We start from the raw sequence: 22,212 nt of genomic DNA on the forward strand, positions 1-22,212 counted from the left end.
TTCTGAAGTGAGAAGGAAAAGGACAGACTAGGAAAATCTGAATGGGGAACCAGGATAGAAGGTCTTAAAATCCTTATTCTGTTAAGAACTGTTCTCACATTTAACCTGGTTCGTGGCTAAAGGTTAGTTCTTGCTTTTGTTCAACACTGTTGTTGCATTCCTTCAACTCACTTTTAGGAAAAACTACCATGAAAAGGCAGAGAATTTTGTAGTTAAAGGGAGTCTAGTAATTTTAAAAGATTACTTTTTCTGAGTATTAAAGTGACTTTTCCTACTTAGAGGTCTCTGCCTGCTTTGAAAAAGAAGCTAGGTTGCTGTTTAACCTTTGCAAATGGCTTTCCATCAAATGGAAAGTCTTACATTTTAGAGACCTTCAGAATGAAATATTTTGGTGTCAAGGATGGAAAAATTGAGAGCAACCTTTCAACCCAGGTTTTAAAGTGACAGAATCTCTTGTAGAAAATTGTGTGAGAAAAAGCAAGGATTTTATTAATGAGGACAAGAAAAAGCCTGTTCCCCACCCACTGTATGTTCCAACTATCATATCGTATTTTAACTGTTTTTCTTTCCCCCTTCCCCTGCCATACTCTTCTAGAGCATCTACATATTATAACTTAGTGATGCAGTAGCAATTCAACCTAGAGACTGTACAGTGGGGATCATATACAGATTTTTACAAAGTAGAGCACCATTCTGGTAGCACACAGGCAAGGTGAAAAACTGGGAAATGCAAATAAACAAACTGTAAAGGACTTACCAATAAACTGGTGGTTCCATCAGCAATGAAACAATGCTGCTCCTGGAGTTTAGATTCTATCTGAGACAGAGTAGGATTTCTTTTAGCATCCTCCTGGCTTGTGTAATTCAAAATTGTACCTTGTTTCTTGCTCTAATTCAATATGGGAGAGTAATGTGTATTCTGGGTTCTGCTCTTTCTGCAGTACAGCCAAGCCTGGTCTCTATAATTTGCCCCTGTAAGAGAGGGAAAAACATATTATTGTGTGTGAGTACCCATTTGTAACTGTGGGGAAATAGCTTCTGGTAAAGACAGATTAATTAAAGGCAGCTCCTAAGTTTCACTGTAGAAAACTTGCTGGACTCCAAACTTGTACAAGTTCTTACTTTTTTTGGTGGTTGGTTTGTTTTGGTCGGCTTTTTTTAGTAGAGACACAGCCACTTTGTTCCTTTTTCCCTGTCCTGCACCTTTTCCTCAAATTTACTATACAAAAAAATATGGTTTGTAGGTATTGGAATAACGAAAAATCCCAAATACGATTTACAGATCTACTTTTGAAAATTTTTTTAAGACTAGAAGTGTGATCTGATGATTTCTAGTGTCTGCAAGATTTAAATTGTATTATGTAGGTGTAAATTTAAGCTTTGGGACTAGCAGGTTCAGCTAAAATGACTGTTATTTTGTTTTTGTTTTTCTCTAAAAGAAAATGAACTTCTTTCAATGTTCCTTTTTAGGTCACCTACTATGGCTGGAGGCCTGTTTGCCATGGATCGTGAGTACTTTAATGAACTCGGACAGTATGATAGTGGCATGGACATCTGGGGAGGAGAAAATCTGGAAATATCTTTTCGGGTAATCTACCTTTTATGTGTACTGGAGTGTGAAACTTAGTGTCTGGCTGCTTCTCTTTCCTATGTGCAGCTTCTCTTTCCTATGTGCAGCTTCTCTTTCCTATGTGCAGCTTCTCTTTCCTATGTGCAGCTTCTCTTTCCTATGTGCAGCTTCTCTTTCCTATGTGCAGCTTCTCTTTCCTATGTGCAGCTTCTCTTTCCTATGTGCAGCTTCTCTTTCCTATGTGCAGCTTCTCTTTCCTATGTACTGTTTCTTTAGCACTGGAATAGCTATTTGCACACAGAAATTGGCACTTCTCTTCCCAGGAAGGATGCCTTTCAGCACACAGTAACTGCCTTTACAATAATCTTCAAGTTAAGCTTTAATGGGAAGATGAAAGAGAATTTTGAGCTCTCTAGTTAAATGTTTGGTGGAGCATTTCATAATACCTATAGAGAATCATAGGAAAAGAATAATCATGCAAATTTCTGAAAGGAGTTTATAAGCAATGTCTGATGAATTTCATGTCAGTTAAAAAGACGTGGCTCACAGCAGCATTGATAATAAGTAAGCTTATTATCTTTCCTTAGTCATGCATGGGGCTTTTCAGATACTTCAGCCTCCTTTTTGAGAGTCTGGAAATGTAAATTATTTTTGTAACTAAATTAAAGTCCTGTAGAGGAGTCAGCTTGGTTGGAAAAATAATGAAAGTCATAAGCAGGAGATTTGAAAATGATACTTCATTGGGCTTCCTGTATTTTTCTCATCTTTCCTGTCACTCCAATGAAAGAAAAACAACTTTTTGTGCTCAATGTCATGTTTGCCTTTTCACTTCTTATAAAGTGGATTCATCAATAGGTTTGACAAGACTCTGCTGAAAATGATATGTTATCACAACTACTATGAAAAGGGATTAAAAAGAGAAGATAACATTAAAAAAAAACCAAACCCAAAACAAACCAAACACACAACCTCCAAAACTTTAGAGGAATTTGTCAAATTGGGTCATTAGAGAAATCAAGATTAGAGTTCAGACATAAGGACTGTCGTTTCATAGATTTGTGACTTTAAAGGGTATGTACTGAATAAATAAAATCTTTGAAGTTTTCAATATAAGAATTAGATATCTGAGTAGAAGTGTATGGAGTGCAAGGAAATCATTGTTACTGCGTAATGCACAGTTTTGATAAAAAAGGGCTTTGAGAAATATTCGGAGAGCTTTATAATGTCTGGAAGCCCTCTTCTCCCTGGCGGGAGAGTTGTAAAGAAGTTTAGTCTTTATCTTATCCAGGAGGAGTTTTAAAAGTGACTTGCTAATGTGAGAAGTTTCTTCTGACCCTGGAGAATATGTTTGTCCAACAAAGCACCAATGACAATAATTGGCTGGAAGCTGAAGTTTAAAAAGAGATTAAAAAAAGTAAACTGGAAGTGGAGCGTAAATGATATCTAGATCTGGGGTGCAGTGTCAGAAAGCATGATATGTAGGACCTAATCCCATCATAATGTATAAACCTACCTAAGGATCCCTTGAAGAAGGAGAGGAGGTAGTCAGCCTTGTCAGTATATGTATAATGAGGTATGTTCTGCTTTTGTATTGGCAGATCTGGATGTGTGGTGGTAGACTTCTGATCATCTCCTGCTCCAGGGTGGGACACATTTTCCGGAAAAGGCGTCCCTATGGCTCACCAGGGGGACAGGACACTATGGCTCATAACTCCTTGCGGCTGGCACATGTGTGGATGGATGAATATAAGGTAAGACACAATTCTAGGTTCCTGGTTTCAGCTGGGGTAGAATTAGTTTTCTTCCTAGCAGCTGACACAGTGCTGTGTTTTGGCTTTAGTCTGAGAACAATGCTGATAACACACTGATGTTTTAGCTGTTCCTAAGTAGTGCTTACCCTAAACAAAGGACTTTTCAGTCTCTCATGCTCTGCCAGTGAGGAGGGGCACAAGAAGCCAGGAGGGAGCAGAAACAGGACACCTAACCCAAAGTGGCCAAAGGGGTATTCCATACCACAGCACGTCATGCCCAGTATATAAACTGGGGGGGGGGGTGGGTGAAGAGCTGTGTGGTGCTTGGTTGTTGGTTGGGATTAAACCACAGCACTAGGTCATGAGATAAGGTTATTAACTGGCTTGTTTGTCAGATGACTGTATCATCACAGTGGGATCTGTTAGCATCTCTGATGGGGTCTTCCTTCTATAGTCTGATTTCCTAATGTTAACTTTTCTATGAATTCGAAAATTCTGTGGGATTGTTTGGCTTTTGAGTGCTCAAGTCTCCTCCCTGCTACTTCTACTATGCCTTTTTAATGAAGTAAAAGATGATGAGTGAGTTCTTGTAAGCTCTGCATTGCTCTGTGTCCAAATAAGTATTAGGTGGCAGCCATATACTGCAATATGCCTTCAGGTAGTTTCCATGTTGGCAAGACAGGGGTTTTGCTGGTTGGCTGTATGCTTTCTGTTTCAGTTAGCAGTCTGATTCTTAGTCTGTCTTGCCCTCGAAGATCAATCAGGATTGACTTCTGGATTCAAGAGCAAGTGTATTCCTTCCTTGTCTTCAGATCTTGGTACTGATACTCTTGAATGTAGGTCAGATTTTTGTGAAACTCTCATCTCTGTGATACTTGAGGACATTTTGCCTTTTGAGACCATAGGATTTGCTGTGTGGCTCCTCCTGTGATCCCTCAATTTCTATACAAGACATATTTTATTAACTTTCTGTTCTTTAGAGGTTTATGTTTCAAACCCCATCCTTGATCTTGATGTTCAGTCAGTTTGAGGAGCCTATTAAGGGTTGTTAATTCTTATCTCCATTCTCCATCTCCATAATGTATTGGTACATCTATCACTTTCTCTTTTATTGGTGCCTGGGCACAGTTGCCTTGTGATAAATGACGGCTTTCTCTGAAGCTTGGAATTGATTCTTTGTTATAATTTCCAGCTTATACTGCTTTGTCCAACAAGGACTTAAACTGCTGATTCTAGCAGTCTCTTATCACAGATTTATGTCCTGAACGTTTCCAGCTGTTTCTTATCTAATTCCCTGTTAGCTGCCAGAGACTGTCATTATGACAGATTTATGTATGCAAGGCAAGCTTGGAAATATTTCTGGTTTTATAAGCATAATGCAAGTATTTAAGGCCAGTATAATTTACTGAAGTGATTGTATGATGAATAGTACAAAGATAAGACTTATATGACTTGTTTTGCAGCAGAGCAAAAGCCATTATTTAATAAATAAAAATGCATAATAGAAGGGAAGTAGCAACCTTTTCATAATTGTCAAAAACTAAATGTAAAATAAGTGAGTTCAGGTATACGATGGAGATAAATAATGCAGAAAAGGTAGGACACTGACATTTGAACTTTAACCAGGAAAGAGGCAATTGGAATATCAGAGCCATTTTTTTGTAGCAGGCCAGTTTATGATAGTGATGTCCAGTCTATCTCCAAACTTCCTCAGAGTTGCCCAGCAGTCCAATGTACTTAATACTTCCCCTTTCTCTGCTATTAAAATAGCAGTGATGCATCAAGCACATCCAAATGCTCAAAGATCTTGATAAGGACAGATGTGTAATTCATGTTGAGATGACGCTGTATGTCATCTGAATATCAAAGATATCAGTGGGTAATTGAAAACTGTCAGAACCACATTGTGCTAAGTAAATTCCAGATGTCTACTAGAGATTAATCCAGCAAAATGTTATGGCTCAGTGCCTTGAAAACTGCTTTCCAAGTCATATCTAGTAAAAGAGTTCATGTGCAAATACAATGCATTTTCTATCAGCTCTGTAAATCTAGCTGGAAGTAAAAGACTCTACAAGGGGATTTTCTTCTAGTTTTGGCAATACTGTTCACGCCACATTGTACATTCATGAATTCCGGTTTTTCTCCATTGTTTCTTTATTAGAGTTGAACAGTACATAATACTGAGCTGGAATCTTAATCCATCCTTGTCTAAATAGTTACAATTCTAATTATAATCATAAATTAAAACATGAGAAAATAACACTGTGGGAGCCTTTCCGGAGATGATGCAGGTGAAGCACTAGCAAAACAAAATGAAACTTTGGGTGTTTTACAAAGAGGAAAATGTTGGAAATCAATAATCTGAAAATTATTCTCCCTTTGTCCCCAAATTGTTTCTCTTCACTACAGGAGCAGTATTTTGCTTTGAGACCTGAGCTAAGGATGAGGAACTACGGAAATATTACCGACCGTGTAGAACTGAGAAAAAGATTGAACTGCAAGTCGTTTAAGTGGTATTTAGATAACATCTATCCTGAGATGCAAGTATCTGGGCCCAACGCCAAAGCTCCGCAGCCAGTATTTATTAATAGAGCACAGAAACGACCGAAAATAATCCAGCGTGGAAGGGTAAGAGAAACTTTCTTAAAAATACAGAATCCTGGTTTTTTAATTATTTGGAGATTCTTTCTGAAAGATTTGCTTAAGTACAAGAAAAATAGTCTGTTTCAATAGAGCATGGACTTTTAGTTTTGCAATAAGCTGTCTTGAAAAATAACAGGATTTGTCTTTATACAAAGGCAGATGAGTTTCACTCTGGTCTGTATTTCAGGTCATCTTTAGACCAGATACTCTTCAGTGAGGTTTCTTGTCTCAAAGCTCTGAGTTTCAAAGTTTTGATGTCTTCAGAACGTGCATTCATGGCTGCTGGTTCTGAAGATGGATGTGGATAGAGAAATTTGGCCTCAGATATTCATGCTCTGTGGTTTATGATAAGAGTACAATGTAATTAGTTTCCAAACTCATTGCTTTTACTGGATAATTTTCTGCAAAGATGAACATTTGCGTTTGAGACTGATGATGGCATTTCTAGTCTTGACTTTCAGATAATGAGTTTTGCTCCTTTTTTCTTCAAAGTAGAAGAGATAAATTTTTATGTGTATTCATGAGGGAAATCATGATTAAATTCATTAAATTAGCTCTGACATCTATGTATATGGGTTTGTATGCAGGCAAAGCCAGCATACAGTTGCATCTGTTCTCTCCAGAGCCAAATTCATCTGATATGTCCTTTTTACACTTCCCCAAAATAATGGATAACTTCAAACCCAAGACAACTTTCTCAAGGTCTTTACTTTCATAGAGACCTTTGAATAAACCATTTAATGTGCACATAGATTATGGCTAGCAGATGCCCTTCTAGCTCAATAATTGGAAGCATTAAATAGCGATGTAGCCCTCTCCACAGGGTAGCACAGGCTGCAATAGCTGTTGACACTCCTCAAAGCAGATTTAGGCTGGAGGACCTATTGACATCATTAGATTTTTGCTCGAAAACAGGAATCTGAGAATCCACAATTTGCGTAGTATTTTTATAATAGGATCCCAGCCAAGCAGTAAAGTTATTTATTAGGGCAAATGTGTAGTTTACCTGAATAAAACTGATATAATGAGCTGATTCCCCTAGTTGTCGAATGCTGTTATTCCCCATGACAGACTCTTAAATTAATAGCTTTCTGCTTTTATTCAGACAGAAGTTTAACCAAGGAATTGCTGATGTGGGGGATGGTATTTGAAAGCTCTGAATCCCTCAACAACACTTAAGGGGAAATCTTCCTAGCATTGATTTCCCGTGCTTTAATGTGGAAAAAACCCTTTGTGCACCGTTTAAGAAGGGGAGAGACAAGACACAGAAAAATGGAGTTCCTTGCCTTGGTTACCTGGGTTTCAAGAATTATACCCAGCATTGTATAAGAGAGTCAGCTTTGGCTCTGATGATTGTACAAACTATTTCCAGATGCCTACAAGGAACAGAACGATCAGCCAATGTCGCCACTGTGTGCCAGACTCTTTACAATTTGGGATGAATCACTCCAAATCTCAGCTTTTTTTCAAAAACTAATTGGGCCAGAGATAAGTGCTGGTTTGACAGCTGTGAAGAACTGTAATGATCAAAAACTGTGACAGATTTTAAAAGTGTTATCAAATGCTGATCATCATGGCCAATAAAAACAAGGACAAAAATCCTATAAAACTCATGTAGCTTTATGGGTTGAAAGCCTTCTGTTGAGTGAGGAATGATGAAAATGAGATCTGTCCTAGATGTCTCTGGGGTGTGAGGAAATGTTACTTAGAAGCTTTTGTGTAATTTGTTTCAGATGTGTGTAGGGAATAGAAGAAACATGGTGCACTTGAGGAGGTGGCTGATGTGCCTTGGGACGGCTGTTTCCAGAAATGGGGTTTAATGGAGAATATTGTTCAGTATTCGTACTCTCAAATTTATATACCAGCATGTGATGGAGCAGTTCTTTTTATTACTGGAAGTGTCTTTTGGTTTCCAGAAATCAGTAGAATCGATCCAAATGCCAAGGCAGCTATGTATGTCTTCATAATAAAATGCAGCTAACTAATTAATCAGCTTGGTCTTGAGTTCAGCACAGCAAATTCTTTATTCCTCTATATTCAGCTCCAGATTGGAATTAATTATTTTTAATTTGGATGCCAGATCTGGGGCCCCGCCATCTCCCACACATGCACACACCCACTGGCTGTCAAATGCACTCCTGTGCACTTGGTGTTTGTGTTTAAGTAATTCCTTCTCCTTTCTCAAAGAGGTGGTAGTGTTTCATGAAGAGAGGCCACAGGAGGAGACTTCTATTTAAACTAAACTGTAGTAAAATGTAGTTTATACAGTACAGTCCATACTCCTGAGCTAATGAGCATTTGGTACTTGTGACTTTCATGGAGAGTGAAGAGGGGAAAGAAATTTGTCAAGAGTGTGGCCAGCATGTGCTGAGCACTTGTACCATACAGAGAGAAATCTTGATGTAATTGTGAGTTGGTTTTGGTTTTTGGTGGGGTTTTTTTTGTGAGGACATGAAGTTCTAGGGCTTCCAAAGCATTACCATGTGTTCCTTTTGGTATGTGACATTTGTTGTTTACTCTGTCCATCAATCTGTTTTCCTTTCATAGCTGTATCACCTTCAAACCAACAAATGCCTGGTTGCCCAGGGCCACCCAAGTCAGAAAGGAGGCCTGGTAGTGGTTCGGGAATGTGACTACAATGATCAAAACCAGGTATGAGATACCTAATTGTACTGAATAGTGATTCACACCTTAAAAATTGCTAATACGTTTTACTGCTGGCAAAATGCCTTAGTATAACATCAGCAAGCAGGCTAGTGTCAAGAGTATCATTCAAGCAACAAGGCTGGCCAAGGAGGCTGTGGAGCTTACTGCTGTGTACCTACTAATGCTGAGTGTTGGATATTATAAGCTCTTTATAGCATGAATCTGTGTATGTGGCTGAAGACTATCCTTAAGTGGCTTCTGACAGGGTCATAATCCACTGATTGGCACTTCAGAATTTGTAGAAACTCCTTCAGTCAGTTCCTCATACTGGGATTCAAAGCGGCCTTTTCCTGGCCTTTTGTTCTTTGTGTATTGTACAACTAGTCCTCTGCTGCTGGAGTGGCTGTAGTCTGGAGTGAATGAATGATTTGTTATTATCATTAAATAGAAGGAAATCTAAGGAATTTAGAAAATTCTTTGGCTACTGGTGAATTGCTGATCTGGGGATTAATTGGGGATGGATCTGAAAATTCTAGTGAGAGTTTTTATATTACTTCGTAAAGCCTTTGATATTCTACATCTATTCTTTCAGGCAACAGAAGTTGAGGACTTGGATAAAGAGCCTCCAGGGTAGAGAGATCTTCATCTAATGCCATAAAGGCTTTTACCTAGCTAAGAACTACATTGAGAATGTTATGATTTAGGAGCCTATGGGACCCAGGTTTAAAAACTAGATCATGTCAAAAGAGAAAAGTAATCAAAGACACAAAATAAGTGGAGCATGGGATGTAATGCAGTTTTCAGGGTACGGAAACTGGCGCAGTAGAAGCAGGATGATTTGTGATAGTCCCAAACAAGAAGTTGTGTGCTTTGTCAACTCATGGGACTTTCTGCCTCCTATCTGTGGCCTCACCAGTTGAATGTGACAGAAGGAGATGGCTTGAGGGGTGTTAGCCAGTGTCTGGATAAGTGTGATTGGCACCAGACACATGGTCTCCAGTTGTCACTTAGACAGGATGAAGCAACCCATCCCTGTGCTTTGCCTCTGGAATACTTAGTAATCATTGTTATGACCAAATTGTAGGTCCTTGTGTTAAAGGTGGATGAATTTAAGTTGGAATATGAATGAAAGTTTTCCTATGTGATCTCTTCCATTAGCTGTAAGAAAGACAGCAAGTCTTGTAAATGTACAGACTGTGTAAATGTAATAGTAACTGATTGGCACCAGTGACTGTACATTTGCAGTGCCAAAGATGCTTTGCTGCTTTCTGAGCCATTCAGTCTGTGAGTGAGAAAGCAAAAATGACTGCCTGTGGGTAATGTCCGCAGTAAGAACAGATGGGTTCTCACAGTTACTGTTTCCCTCTTCCTTCCTGCCATATTTTAATAGTGAACTGCTCATGGCTGGAGGAGAAAGTCTGTTGGTTTTCCTTGTCAAAACCTTTTTCTGATTCCCACCTCCTCCGCCCCGAAACAGAAACTTCAGTTAGCCTTTTGGTATTGAGAAAGACAAGTTAGTGCTCTGATTGTTGATCTTTGGCTTCTTTATGCATGACTCTAGTTTATTAGTGGTAAATTAAACAATTAGTTCTCATAAAAAAACCTGGCTGTACTATCTTCTTTCACAGCAATTTTGTTCTCCAACCAAGTATGTTATCCAGCACTATGGTTTTCTGCCACTAGACTTATTTTGTTCTCCTAATAAATCCCAAGAGTGCATTCAGCCAACTTGCTTTCATATCCTCTTGAACAATCTTGCTATAGTTACATGAGAACAATGTAGAGAAAGACAACACTTATTTAACAGCTTCAGCTTCTAAAAATAGCAAGAAACTTTCTGAGTATTGGAAGCTTCTATCTGTTGTTTGTGGTAACACTCAACCCATTCGCATTTTCAGCTGATTTTTGCTCTAGAACCATCTGTTTTATGCCTTTGTCCCAAAAAAAAAGCCTGTGTTGGGTCTGGTGAAATGAAGGTACCTAACTATCCCATTCCCTGATGCCCACTGGCAGCAAGTTAAGTGCGTGTTGCTTAATACACACAGCACAGAGAGTTACTCTGGAAGATGACAATCTGTACTTTGTGAGCAATATTTTTGTGACTGTTTAACATTTTTTGCTGAGCCAAAGATGGCATTTCTGTAGAATTTTTGCCGTTTCATGAGTGTGTGATTGTATTTTGACCTCATGTAAGCTTTTGGCATCCTGTGGCAGCTTTCTGTGAAAATAATCTGATGCCACTTGGGGCTGATTTCATTTGATGACAGTGAATTTTTCCCTGAGGTACAGGAATAAGTTATCATTGCTTTTGTCTTTCTAAGCTGCTTTTGCTCTGGAATAGGTAACACTCTCCCTTGAAAAAATACATATTGAAGGAGCAAGGTGCAGTCTACCTTGGAAAACATGCAAAGGGCTGGGAAGACAAAACTGGGCTGCCTTAACACTCATTGACTGCAGTTCTTCTGGAAAATAATCTTCTGTGTAATCTCATAACTGGAAAATAAGTCTTCTGTGCAATGTAGATGATTCATACATGTGAGAGCTGATGCTGAGAGGTGGTTTTGTGGGGGAACTCATTGAAGTCATGAGATTGGCCTTACAAGCAAATCTCTTTTGCCCTTAGTTGATGCTTGCTATGTTTTCTGTAGCCTTCATGGCTGCTAAGGAATTTCAAATTCTCACTTCTTGATTTAAAAGAAATAACAGCTGTTATGTAACTGTGTGTCATCACCATTATGGGTAGCACTTTCAATTGAAGTTGACTTAGATGATCATTATTAAGTAAAGTTAAAAATTACTCAAGCACATCAAACTATCCTATTTTCTAGGACTTGACATGACAATGACATTCAGTTTGTCTTTTTGCTATAGGAAGAAAAAGCAATAAGGGGAGTGGTTCTCACAAAGGTGATGCATCTAGAAAATATATTTTAAATGTGTGTCTGTAAGTTATAATGAACACTAGGAAGTTTTGTGGTAATAAATAATCTGGGGCTAATACAGGTGATTGAACACATTCAGGAATAAGTGAGGAAAATTTTGTAGTTAGAAATAACACTGGTAGAGGAGGTGACAGGATCTTATAGAATGGAGGTCAGTGCAGAGACATCTGAAGTAACGCAAAAAGGAGAAAAATTGATTGTGAATTTTGCAAAGAGAAGACTAACATGGATTGAGAAGTTCTGTAGTTGAAGAGTGGTCATGTGAAGGAACTGCCAATGTTGCCGAAGGAAACACTCTCCTGAACTTCAGTAGTGCATCTGACCTCTTTCTGGAAACCAAACTGCGACTGTGCACAACTTAGTGCACACCACAAAACCTTTGGTGTTGAAGGATGATTGAAAATACTTAAGCATATTGAAAGATCATCATAAAAGACTGGAGATACCTGAAAAGTGGAAGTAACAAAACTATGGCATAGCTTCTACCCCAAATCATCATGCCAGTGTTAATCAGGTGGTGGTTAGGAGACAAGGGTTCTGAAGCAGGCCTTGGGCTAGATACTGCCCTAAAGGAGGAGGAGAAGAAGTAGTTAACAAGAGGCTTGGAAGAGAAACACTAAAGAACACTAAAAAGGAAGGTTTTGGAATGAAGCACAGTAGCGAACACAGGACTAACTAGTGGGAGTGTTTGTGATCTAACAGCTAAAAAAAGATTGGGTTTGTCATGTAGCTAATGCATGCTTGACTTCTCCCTGACCTAAATGTTAAAGCCAAGTTCCTTGTCCAAAACATTTCTTAAAGTCCACTAAATAATGTGGACTTTTTCAACTGTTTGTTTTCAAATACACTAGGTTGACCCTTAAATTTTACTTTCTGTGTTCTTATAACCTCTCCTCTGTGTGTTTACTTCTATTCAATAATTTAACCTTTCTCTTACTTAGCAATATATTGAGCTTTAAAAATGTGACTCTTGCCATTCCAGCTGGGGATGGTACTGAAGTGTCTAAGCAAGGGCATCTGTGCTCTGGGCCTTTAAGAGATAACTGATCTGAACAGGGAATTCCAGAAAAGCTCTGCTAACACTCTTAGAGCACTTCGTAAATGTAAGAATATGTCCTTCACAGGCTGTTCAGAGTCAGTCTGGAAGGATGTGCTCACACACACAGTTCTTCTGCAAGCTTTTTCTCCCCAAACCTCTAGATCATGGCTGTTAATTTGCTTTGCTGATACAAGTCATGGCTAGAGTGAGCGTGAAGACATCCAAATAAGTCTGCTTGCTGCTTTTCCATAAACTACTGAAGGAACACAATTCTTCGGTCCCTCTATTATGAAACATCATCAACACACTAAACTGTGAAACAGAAAGCATGTATTATGCATCTGCTCAGCCTTTAGGAGGACATTGGGTTTTCAGGGTAGCAGTAGCTTAAAATAATGATTACAGACCACCAAATGTCGTGGTTTCTGATGATTTTCACAAGTCACTTGGTGCTGTGATGTCATTGTTATCCATAATAACAGGGCTGAAGTATACACAAATGGTTGTGATGGTGCAGACTGCTAGGCACATCTCTTAGTGCTGAGGCAGCTTTTTTGTGCTGTTAAGCTGAATTTTTTCTCTTTTAGAAACTGTCTGACAGAACAATACAGTTGTGCCAATCCAAGCAACAGATTGTAACTGATGAATGTACTGGAATGCTTCTCCTGTCGGCATAGTTCACGGCAGGGGTTTTCTTTCACACAAAAGGCTGTTTCTGTAGTAGTTACTGTCTTGTATTTACTGGAAATTTTCAATGCATTCCTCTAGTGCTAATGTAATTTGCAGACCAAATGGGGGTGTATATCCACAGAGCTTTGCCAGTTGGCCAGCTATGCCGTTTGCTACACTCCACTGCACTCTGAAAGCCAAAGGGTAGGCTGATGCTTCCTGCTTTATTTCATATCAGTTTGAAATGTTTATTCTCTAGGAACAGTGAGCTTCCCTTTTCTACCTACTACAGATTCTTTGATTTTATTATTCTTTCCCTTGGTTGGGTGATAGGTTTTGGTTTAATACAGTTGTCTGTTTTGACAGTGGACTCAATCTTCTCTGGGTAACTCCATTTTTCCAGTGGAAATGATATGTGCCATCCTCCTAGATGATGAAGCACTCTTTGAGCCCTTTCCTCACTTGCATTTCCTCTGAAGTACTTCAGCTAGCTGTTACCTATTTACATTAATTAATCTAACTGTAGAAATAATATCATGTTTCACCACAACAAAAAATGTTCAGTAATACTGCCCCATCTCTCTTTATGATAAAAAATAACCCCGGGAGATCACTGGGATATAGAGGTTTATGGAGGGAGTGAAGAGCATGCCTCCTTTACCAACAGTGGCAACCTGAAACCAGTCAGGAAATCCAAATATTAGTAAAAGAAGACAGCAAAAATCTCCCCTGTCCAGTCTTCAGCAGTGTCACACTGCTGTCCTTGCAAGGAGTTAAGCTATAGTCCTCACTGAAACTGTTCATTAACTATATGAGGAGAAACTCTGTTTCTACCCACTTGTCTGTAGACATCTTGTCTGAAGTCATCTTATCAGTCAGTCCTGGGGAAGGATGGGTGATTTGTTTGTGTCCTATTGGGGTGAAGGATAATCCTGAAGGTACTAGAAGCCCTAGGACACCTCAGTTCTTGGATTTGTAAATAGTCTGAACTACCTTTTGAAGGGCCTAAATTCAAAATCCAGTTCTTCCTAGGCTGCGCCTGCATAAGAAAATGTTTATGCTCACGGGGTTTGTACTTTGAATCTCCTCCTGTTTATTTTGTCCACGAGACCTGCTCTAGTATCTGTCCGAGGTGACTGGAAGGTTACCTGCACTGGCTTTGCTCCAGCAGTAAGAACACTTCCCCTAGACCTGTGCTGTGCGTCCATTTCTGCTGTGGGAAAGTTGAACCAGCTGCTGTGGTCTGGGTGACTAAGCGCCAGCAGGACCTCTGTGCCCCTGTAACCAGTGGTGGCGGCATTGACTCTGATGGGTGGGAGACTTGGGCAGGCATCTGAGCACTACGACATCTGAAATGCTTTGCTTGAGGTTAGATCTCTACGTGCTTTGGGGACATGCAGGGCCTCGGAAAGGTCAGTCAGCAGCTGAATGGGTCACTGCACTCCAAAACTGAAGGCATCCTTGGCACCTTTCCACCACCACCAGGGAAAGAGTTCCTCTTACGCTGCTGCCTGTGTTGACAGGCAGGGAAAAGAGAGCTGCTAGAAAGAGCCCAATCCTACAGCATTCACCAAATTAAATCATTTATTTAACCCCAAACTTCATCAATGTCATTATGGAGAGAGATTTTTCCGGAACATCTGCCACTTAGGTTATTTGAAAAAAGAAGCAATTCATTGTATTCTAATTGCATCGCAGTGTTTTTTCTCCAGTGAAAATAGTCAGTGATTTTCCTTATGCCTGTAGAGCAGATCTGTCATTAGCATGTGGGGGACAGCAGTTAAAAGTTCTGCTTTCTGTGTGGTAGGAGCTGGGCATAATTCCATTTTTAGAAACTGAAATCTGACGGGGATGCTCTCCTGGGTGTTAGGAAGTAGATGCAGAATGAAAATATCCTGCACCTCATCTGTTGCCTCTTTTAAAAATAAAATGAATTTTTAAAAGGCATTTATTGTAGAAAGCACATAGGAGGGTAAAATAAGACATTCCTCAGAACTGAGGTATAAATCCTAGGCAGGCACCTTTTTCATTATGGACTTTTGATCGTGTGTTGACTGCCAGGAGATGTTACAGCCTGTCAAGAGCAACAAGACCTAAACATCATCCTTCAGCAGCAAAGCAGTTAATAAATTTTGGAGTATGCAAAGGCTTGCAGTTATACAACAAAACCCCATCATGGGGTGGCTTTGCTTTCCTCATGCTTGAATCTGCAACTTCATGCTGATACTCTAATCTGAATTTGGAACCTTGAGGTGTCCCAGATTTGGGCCTTTTTCCCCTCTCTACTTTTTTTTTTCCCCCTATACCAAATGCATCATTAGTTTGAAATTAATTTTGGCCATCTTGTATAAGCCTTTCTGGAGAAGTCTCACACTGGATTTAAGCAGTGTTCTGTGTTCTTTGCCATTCCTGAGCTTTCGATTAAAGGTCTCTCTGTGTCACTGCAGTCTTCAATTCTTACCAGTTTCATCTGTTGTTTGGGGATTTGGCTCCATCATTATTCCTCTTTTAATAATAATAAAACTTCTGGCAAGTCTTGCTATTTCTCCATTCTCTCCTCCTCTTCAATCTTGTCATCCTTTCTTCTGACAGGCTTTAAACAGAAAAAGTATGTTAGAAGGCACCAGGACGCCTGAGGTTAGGGCAAATTTTCATGTGATACCTGCACTTCCTCAAAGGAGGCCTTCACTGTGTTACAATAGTCACTGTACTAACGAGCTGTATGCTTTTCAGTCATGCTGTCCAGCTGAGGCAGTGCCCTGAATCACAGCTCCCTCCAGAAGGCTGAGCTTAGTTTCATCAGCTAAAATCTAATAAAAATTAGAATTTGCTTTATTTGCTTGACTTTTCTGCCTGGAATTTGATATTCTAGACTCTGAGCATGAAACTTGCGCTGACTTAGTGGGGGTTGAAAATCACAGAGTGGGCATGTTTACTGTAGCTCTGAGCTGTGTGAGATCAGAACAGGGCTGCAAGAAGAGTATATCAGAAGAACTGAGCGTGCCTGTAGGTACGGGTACCTCTGGTACAGTTATGAGGGGCTCAATTCCCTGTTATTCCCAGGACCAGTAGGTGAGGGAAGGGAGTTGATGCTGGCAAGTGGCATAGATGAGCAGGGATGCTCCTGGTACACACCATCCTAGGGTTGCGTCTGGGAATCGCAGAAGAATGAGAGTGCCTGCTTGACGTCCAGGTGCTGTGTGAACGCAGGGCCCTGCTGGGTAGCAGTTGTTTGGTGTTTAGCCAGCTGGTGTCAGTGTCTTCCCTGCACTGCAGAGTTACAGTTTTCAGATACTTTCTTCTCCTTTTCCCTACCCCTGTGTAATCCAGGATATTCTGAGGTGCACACATTGAAGTTCTGCATTTCTTTGCTTTCTGGCACAGGGGTCAGAATCTTGCGTTGGTTACAAGACCTCCATGTCTTCCACCTCACTGATGTTGGCCCAGGTCTTTGCAGGGCTGAGGGCACTGAGGGAGGAGCAGCAGCTCCTGCAGTTAACGACCAGGCTGATGGTCCAGCTTCCCTGAACCTTCAGCTGTGCCAGACATGCCGTGCTCCAAAGGCATGGTTTAGGCAGCCAGCTGAGAGCCGGCCATCTGACTGCTTGCCTGTCACATCATCTTGTTTAGCTGCCTGGACAAGAGGAACACTTGGGCACTGCTGAAGTTTAACAACGGTAGTTAGGGGGCAGAGTCACAGTTGGTCCTTCTAGTGCCTCTGCATGGGGTAATGCTGTGTGATGCTGGGAAGGCAATAGAGCACTGCAGCTGCATTTCAGTTGCCGGAAAAGAGGCAGTATTGAGTATTGCAAGGCACATCTCTGACATCCAGATGCTAAAGCACCTCCTCCATGGCTGAACAAAAGATGCAAGGCACCTGCCCTGAAACATTGGGATAAATGTATTTCTATTTTCTGTTTCAGGTCTGGATTTACAATGAAGATCATGAGCTGATTTTAAATAATCTCCTTTGCTTGGACGTTTCGGAAACTCGCTCATCCGATCCACCTCGTCTCATGAAATGCCACGGGTCCGGCGGCTCGCAGCAGTGGACATTCGGGGTAAATGGAGTGGCTGGCATAGAGCACATTGCATGTAATTGATAATGGAATCACAAAATCATTTAGGTTGGAAAAGACCTTTTAGATCATTGAGTCCAACCGTTAAACTAACCCTGCCAAGTCCACCATTAAACCACATCCCTAAGTGCCACATATATACACCTCCTAAATACCTCCAGGGATGGTGACTCAACCCCTTCCCTGGGCAGCCTGTTCCAAAGCTTGACAACCCTTTCAGTGAAGAAATTTTTCCTAATATCCAGTCTAAACCTCCCCTGGCACAAACTGAGGCCATTTCCTTTTCTATCGCCTGTTACTTGGGAGAAGAGACCAGCCACCTCCTTGCTCCATCCTCCATTCAGGTAGTTGTAGAGAGTGATAAAGTTTCCCAAGCCTCCTTTTCTCCAGGCTAAACTACCCCAGTTCTCTCAGCTGCTCCTCATAAGACTTGTGCTCCAGGCCCTTCATGACAATAGCACTAATAGGACAGCAGATCTAAGTTTAATTATGACTAAACCTCAGAGGTACCAAGTCAATTGTACTGTACTAGGCCCAGCCCACAGTCTAAGCAGCCTGTACCAAAGTCGCATGGGTTGTGGTGGCCGCATTTCTTAATAAGACTGCTGAGCTCTGGGTCATGCAGCCTCTTTGCAACTTGGGAATGTTTCTGCAGCTCCATTTAGCCTTCTTTCTGCTTGTCACAGCCACTCAGTGTGACTCACAGGGATGTGCCAGAGACGCCAAAATCCACCCTACGGCTCTTCGTCGTGTTGTGTTTGTGGGAATGGGAGACAGGAGCAGCCCTTGTGGTGATTTGTGCTTCGTACTGGAAGAAGCACAGGGCAGAGCGAAGGATTGAGAGAGGAGGTTTCTTGCAGTTGCTTCTCCCCTATAATTTCATCTCATTAGTTTAATCATTTAGAGTCTGGAGTGGTTGATTTCACAAAACTGAGCCACTGCTGCATATGCATGAAATTTGGCTCCTGGGTGTTAACTCAGAGGTTGTTCCCCACATGCCCTCAGCATAGCAGTGAGTCTGTAGTACAGACATTGTTGAACAAAGAGGAGGGCACTGCCCAAACTGCCTGTTGTGCTTCCAGGACAGCTCTGCGTAAACTGTCTTGGGTTCATACCTTGCTGCTCGTTGGCAGCACGAGTTGCTATGTGGAGTCAAATAAGGAAGGCTGTTGCAGTCCAGGATGGTTTGGAGATACAGAGGCAGGTATTGCATGAGCCCAGGCTTGTGCGTGTCTGAGGTTTGCCCCAGCAGTGCCGCAGCTGCGAATGGGGGTGGGAGTGGTGTGCTGAAAGTCTGCTGCTGGGAAGAGATTACTCAGGGTTCGTCAGCTTGAGTTAGCAGGCGAGGGTTTTACAAGACTGAGAGAATGGCTATTGAAATTCATTGCAGGTAACTGTTAGGTGATGCCTGTGATGGTGGTGTGTGAGTCCTTAGTGCAGAGAGAGGCCAACTGTGCACTGTCAGTTCCAACCAGAGTTAGAGGTATTCTGGAGGAGTGTTGTGGTATCCTTGCTATGTTCTTCTGCTTCGTTGGACATCTGCTTGTGCCCATAAGCACCGACACTGACCCCAGTGTGACTCTTCTCATGTATTGGCTCCCTCCATGCAGGAGAACAGGAGGTTGCTGCCCATGGGCGCTGCTGGGGTGGTTATGGGATACATCAGGGAGGCTGCAGAAAGGCTCATCTGTCAGGAAGGAGCATCCCCTCCCCCTAAGCATCCCTTTCAGCTTCAGTTTGATGATGAGAGAACAGAAGCTTTAATAACTAAATCCCATCTGTCTCTCTGTCTCCTCTAGAAAAACAACCGCCTCTACCAGGTCTCCGTGGGGCAGTGCATGAAGGTGGTGGATCCACTTAGCCACAAAGGGTACGTGACCATGGCCATCTGTGATGGGTCCCTTCCGCAGCAGTGGCATTTCGAGAGCTGAGGCAGCGAGGATGCGGTTGGGAGGCGTTAAGCCGAGACCCCAGTTCCCCTTCAGCCGTGATGTTCAGTCATTCTGGAGGGCTTTGTGAGGAGCTGCTGCACCCGGCACAACCGCCGTAGGAACACTCTGCTGTGAAGAGCTGCGGGCAGGAGAAGGTCCGGGCGGTCCCTGGCCGCTGGAGCAGGAGCAGCAGCAGAACACCACGTAGAAGTGCAATTTATCAGCGGTTCCTTGGATTGTCCTGGATTATTGAACTGTTATTCAGTAAGAGAAATTATTAGAGCAATGTAATTTAAATGGTGAGATTTTAGCTTTGTGGAGCTTTTAAATGCCAATGACAGAAAGGAGTCCTCTTCAAGTATTTCATGTGCAGTATCTCATTAATTTACGTTTTTAGTATGGTTTTACTGGCCAAATTATTTTGCTTCGTCTGGAAAATATTTTTCTTCCCTTTTATCTTCTGATAATTGTCATTTGTAATATTTAAATTTAGTTCCTTTGATTTGCAATTTTAGGACATTTCATGTAGTTTAAACCCGTAGCTGTCATTCGTCACCCATATTTAAAACAAAGTAACTATTACAAAGTCTATTTTGATGACTCATGACAGTAGCTGCATTTAAAATAAAGTATCATTTTTTTATTAAGCTGTATGGCCTTACTCTTTGTAGCTCTTGGACCAGAAAGCACCAACTTAAGAGACTGATGTTTTCACCCTCTTTTCTTCTCAGCTGGCTCTTTCTCGCTCTCTCACATCTTGGAAGCTTGGGAGATAATCTATCTCTTTGTTTTTCTTTCCCTCTGCTTCATGTTTCCCTTCCCCAGTTCATTTATTTCACTCCTTACCTTTGTTCGACTTCCTGCCTCAGCCTCGGATGCTCCTTCAGTGCCTGGAAGCTGCTGCAGAAAAGAAGAGCTGTTCTTACCCAGCATGTTTTTGCTTAGCAGCGTTGGCCTGGTTGATCCCACCGGATTGAGCTGCCTTCCTGCAGAAGCCATCCCGGTGTTCAGCCAGTGCCGCAACAGCCTCACCCTTTTTCTTGGACAGCAGAAACACTTTCCAACTGCGCAAATACTCCAGCATCCAGTTCCTGACATTTTGGGCAGCGTGAGGCAAACAGCGGTAATGTTGGAGCAGTTACAGAGCCACGTCTTCCTGCAGAGAGGATTGATTCTCGTGTGACAGATGGTGTTTGGTCCTTCAGCTGCTGCCAGGGCTGTCACCCTGTGAGGACAAAAGCAGGAGGAAGAAAACGAGCAGGTAAGAGCCATCCCTCCTGCCACCGCGCAGCTTCTTGCCTCGTCCGTCAGTGCTGGAAGCAGGGAGGAACCAGGTAAGCTGGGTTTAGTTGTAAACCACAACAATAAGCTGAAGTGGAGGTTCTTCTGTATAAAGCATTACAATGGGAGTAATTCAGTTAGATACCAGCCAAGTTCTTTCCTGCCATGAGTCTCTGAAAACAACCCTGGCCCCTTTCAGCAGCTGTGCCTCAGGTGGGGCCTGTGCTGTGCCTGGCTGGGTCAGGTGGTCCTTGGAGGGGCACCCAGAGTCTACAACTCAGTTCCCAAATTGCCATTGCAGGGCAGTGCAGGGCTGGAATGGAGTTCTGGGTGTCGGCTCACAGTGGCCTCCAGTTCAGCCCTTCTAGTAGCAGCCAGGGCAGTGTAAAGCCAGGCAGCACAGCACGCTGGCAGCTCAGGAGCAGGTCTGTGCTGCTGGTCCTTAACCAGTGCCTGCTTCCTCAGGCTATGCCTGGGGTGGCTGCTGTGCCTGCAGTTAATTCCAGTCCTTGTTGGCAGTGAAAGGATGGGATGCAGCATCCTAAACACCTAATTAACCCTGGCTGCTTCCACAAGTCAGTGTGAGGCAGCCCCTGGTGCTGGTGGGGCTGCTCCCAGCTGTGTGCTGGCCTCTCCTGCAGGCTGTGACCTGGGTTTTAGCCCTCAGACTGGCTGGGCAGCAGCCTTGCTCTGCCTTGTTTAGCGAGGCCTTTATGTTGTCTTTTAAAAACTAATGAAAAATCAACAACCAAACAACTCCTCAAGCCGGCAAAGCAGAAGCTTCAGCTTTGGTTATGGTGCGACTCTTGCCAGAGAGAATTTTTGACCTTTTGCTCCTGGTAAGGGAAGTTGGAGGCTGTCACAATCAGCTCAGTACATGTGGTCTTTAAGCCTGCAGTAACAGACATGAATGTAGAATTGGTGGACTGCAGAGTTGCAGATAAATATCCTACCTCATTCTGGTATAAATAACATACCTTTATTGTTTGTTGTTTGAATATTGGCACTACCCACGTTTGCAGCACTGCAAATGCTGCAGCCAGACTCTGTGGAGCTGGGCTCATCCCTCCCAGCTGCTGCTGGGCCCTGGGGGCCAGTGCCAGTTTCCAGGAGCAGAGGGAGGCGATGATGGTGGTTTGGATGGTGTTGGTAGGTTCTGCAGTGAGTGGGCTTTGGCCACAGCTGTATCTGTTCAGAGCTGCAGCTGCACAGCCAGGTCCTCGCACGCAGAATGTTGCATAAGGGAGGGTTATTAATCTCTTCTGCGTACACCCAGCTCATAGCTAGGCCCTGCCTGGGCTGAGATGGCTTTTCAGTTTTCTTCTCAGAGTTGAGTGAGTGAGTGCTCACAGGTGAGCCTCAGGAATTGGGCTGAACAGGAAGCAGGGAAGGAAAAGCCCTTAGCATAGAGTCACAGAATAGTTTGTGTTGGAAGGGACCTTAAAGATCATCAAGTTCCAATCCCCTGCCACGGGTAGGGACACCTTCCACTGGACTAGGTTGCTCCAAGCCCCGTCCAACCTGGCCTTGAACACTGCCGGGGATGGGTCAGCCACAGCTTCTCTGACAGTGTGCCAGGGCCTCAGCATCCTGACGACAGGGAAGAACAACTTCTTTGTATCTAATCTACATCTCCCCCCTTTCAGTTTAAAGCTGTTACC

At 42.2% G+C, this 22,212-nt stretch overlaps 1 protein-coding gene across 2 annotated transcripts in view; it reads left to right on the plus strand.

Moving 5' to 3' along the window:
• Window positions 1-19,917, plus strand: part of GALNT11 (polypeptide N-acetylgalactosaminyltransferase 11) — a 50,239-nt gene extending 30,322 nt beyond the window's left edge. For both annotated transcript variants that reach the window (XM_030478570.2, XM_032919798.1), the window contains exons 7-12: window positions 1,471-1,588; window positions 3,169-3,321; window positions 5,731-5,949; window positions 8,512-8,616; window positions 17,184-17,321; window positions 19,139-19,917. In XM_030478570.2, coding sequence (XP_030334430.1) covers window positions 1,471-1,588; window positions 3,169-3,321; window positions 5,731-5,949; window positions 8,512-8,616; window positions 17,184-17,321; window positions 19,139-19,270 — 865 coding nt within the window. In that variant the 3' untranslated portion in view covers window positions 19,271-19,917. The remainder of the gene's footprint in view (window positions 1-1,470; window positions 1,589-3,168; window positions 3,322-5,730; window positions 5,950-8,511; window positions 8,617-17,183; window positions 17,322-19,138) is intronic.
• Window positions 19,918-22,212: the final 2,295 nt, after the last annotated feature.

This window comes from Strigops habroptila, chromosome 1, assembly GCF_004027225.2.
Source record: "Strigops habroptila isolate Jane chromosome 1, bStrHab1.2.pri, whole genome shotgun sequence".
Lineage (NCBI taxonomy): Eukaryota > Metazoa > Chordata > Aves > Psittaciformes > Psittacidae > Strigops > Strigops habroptila.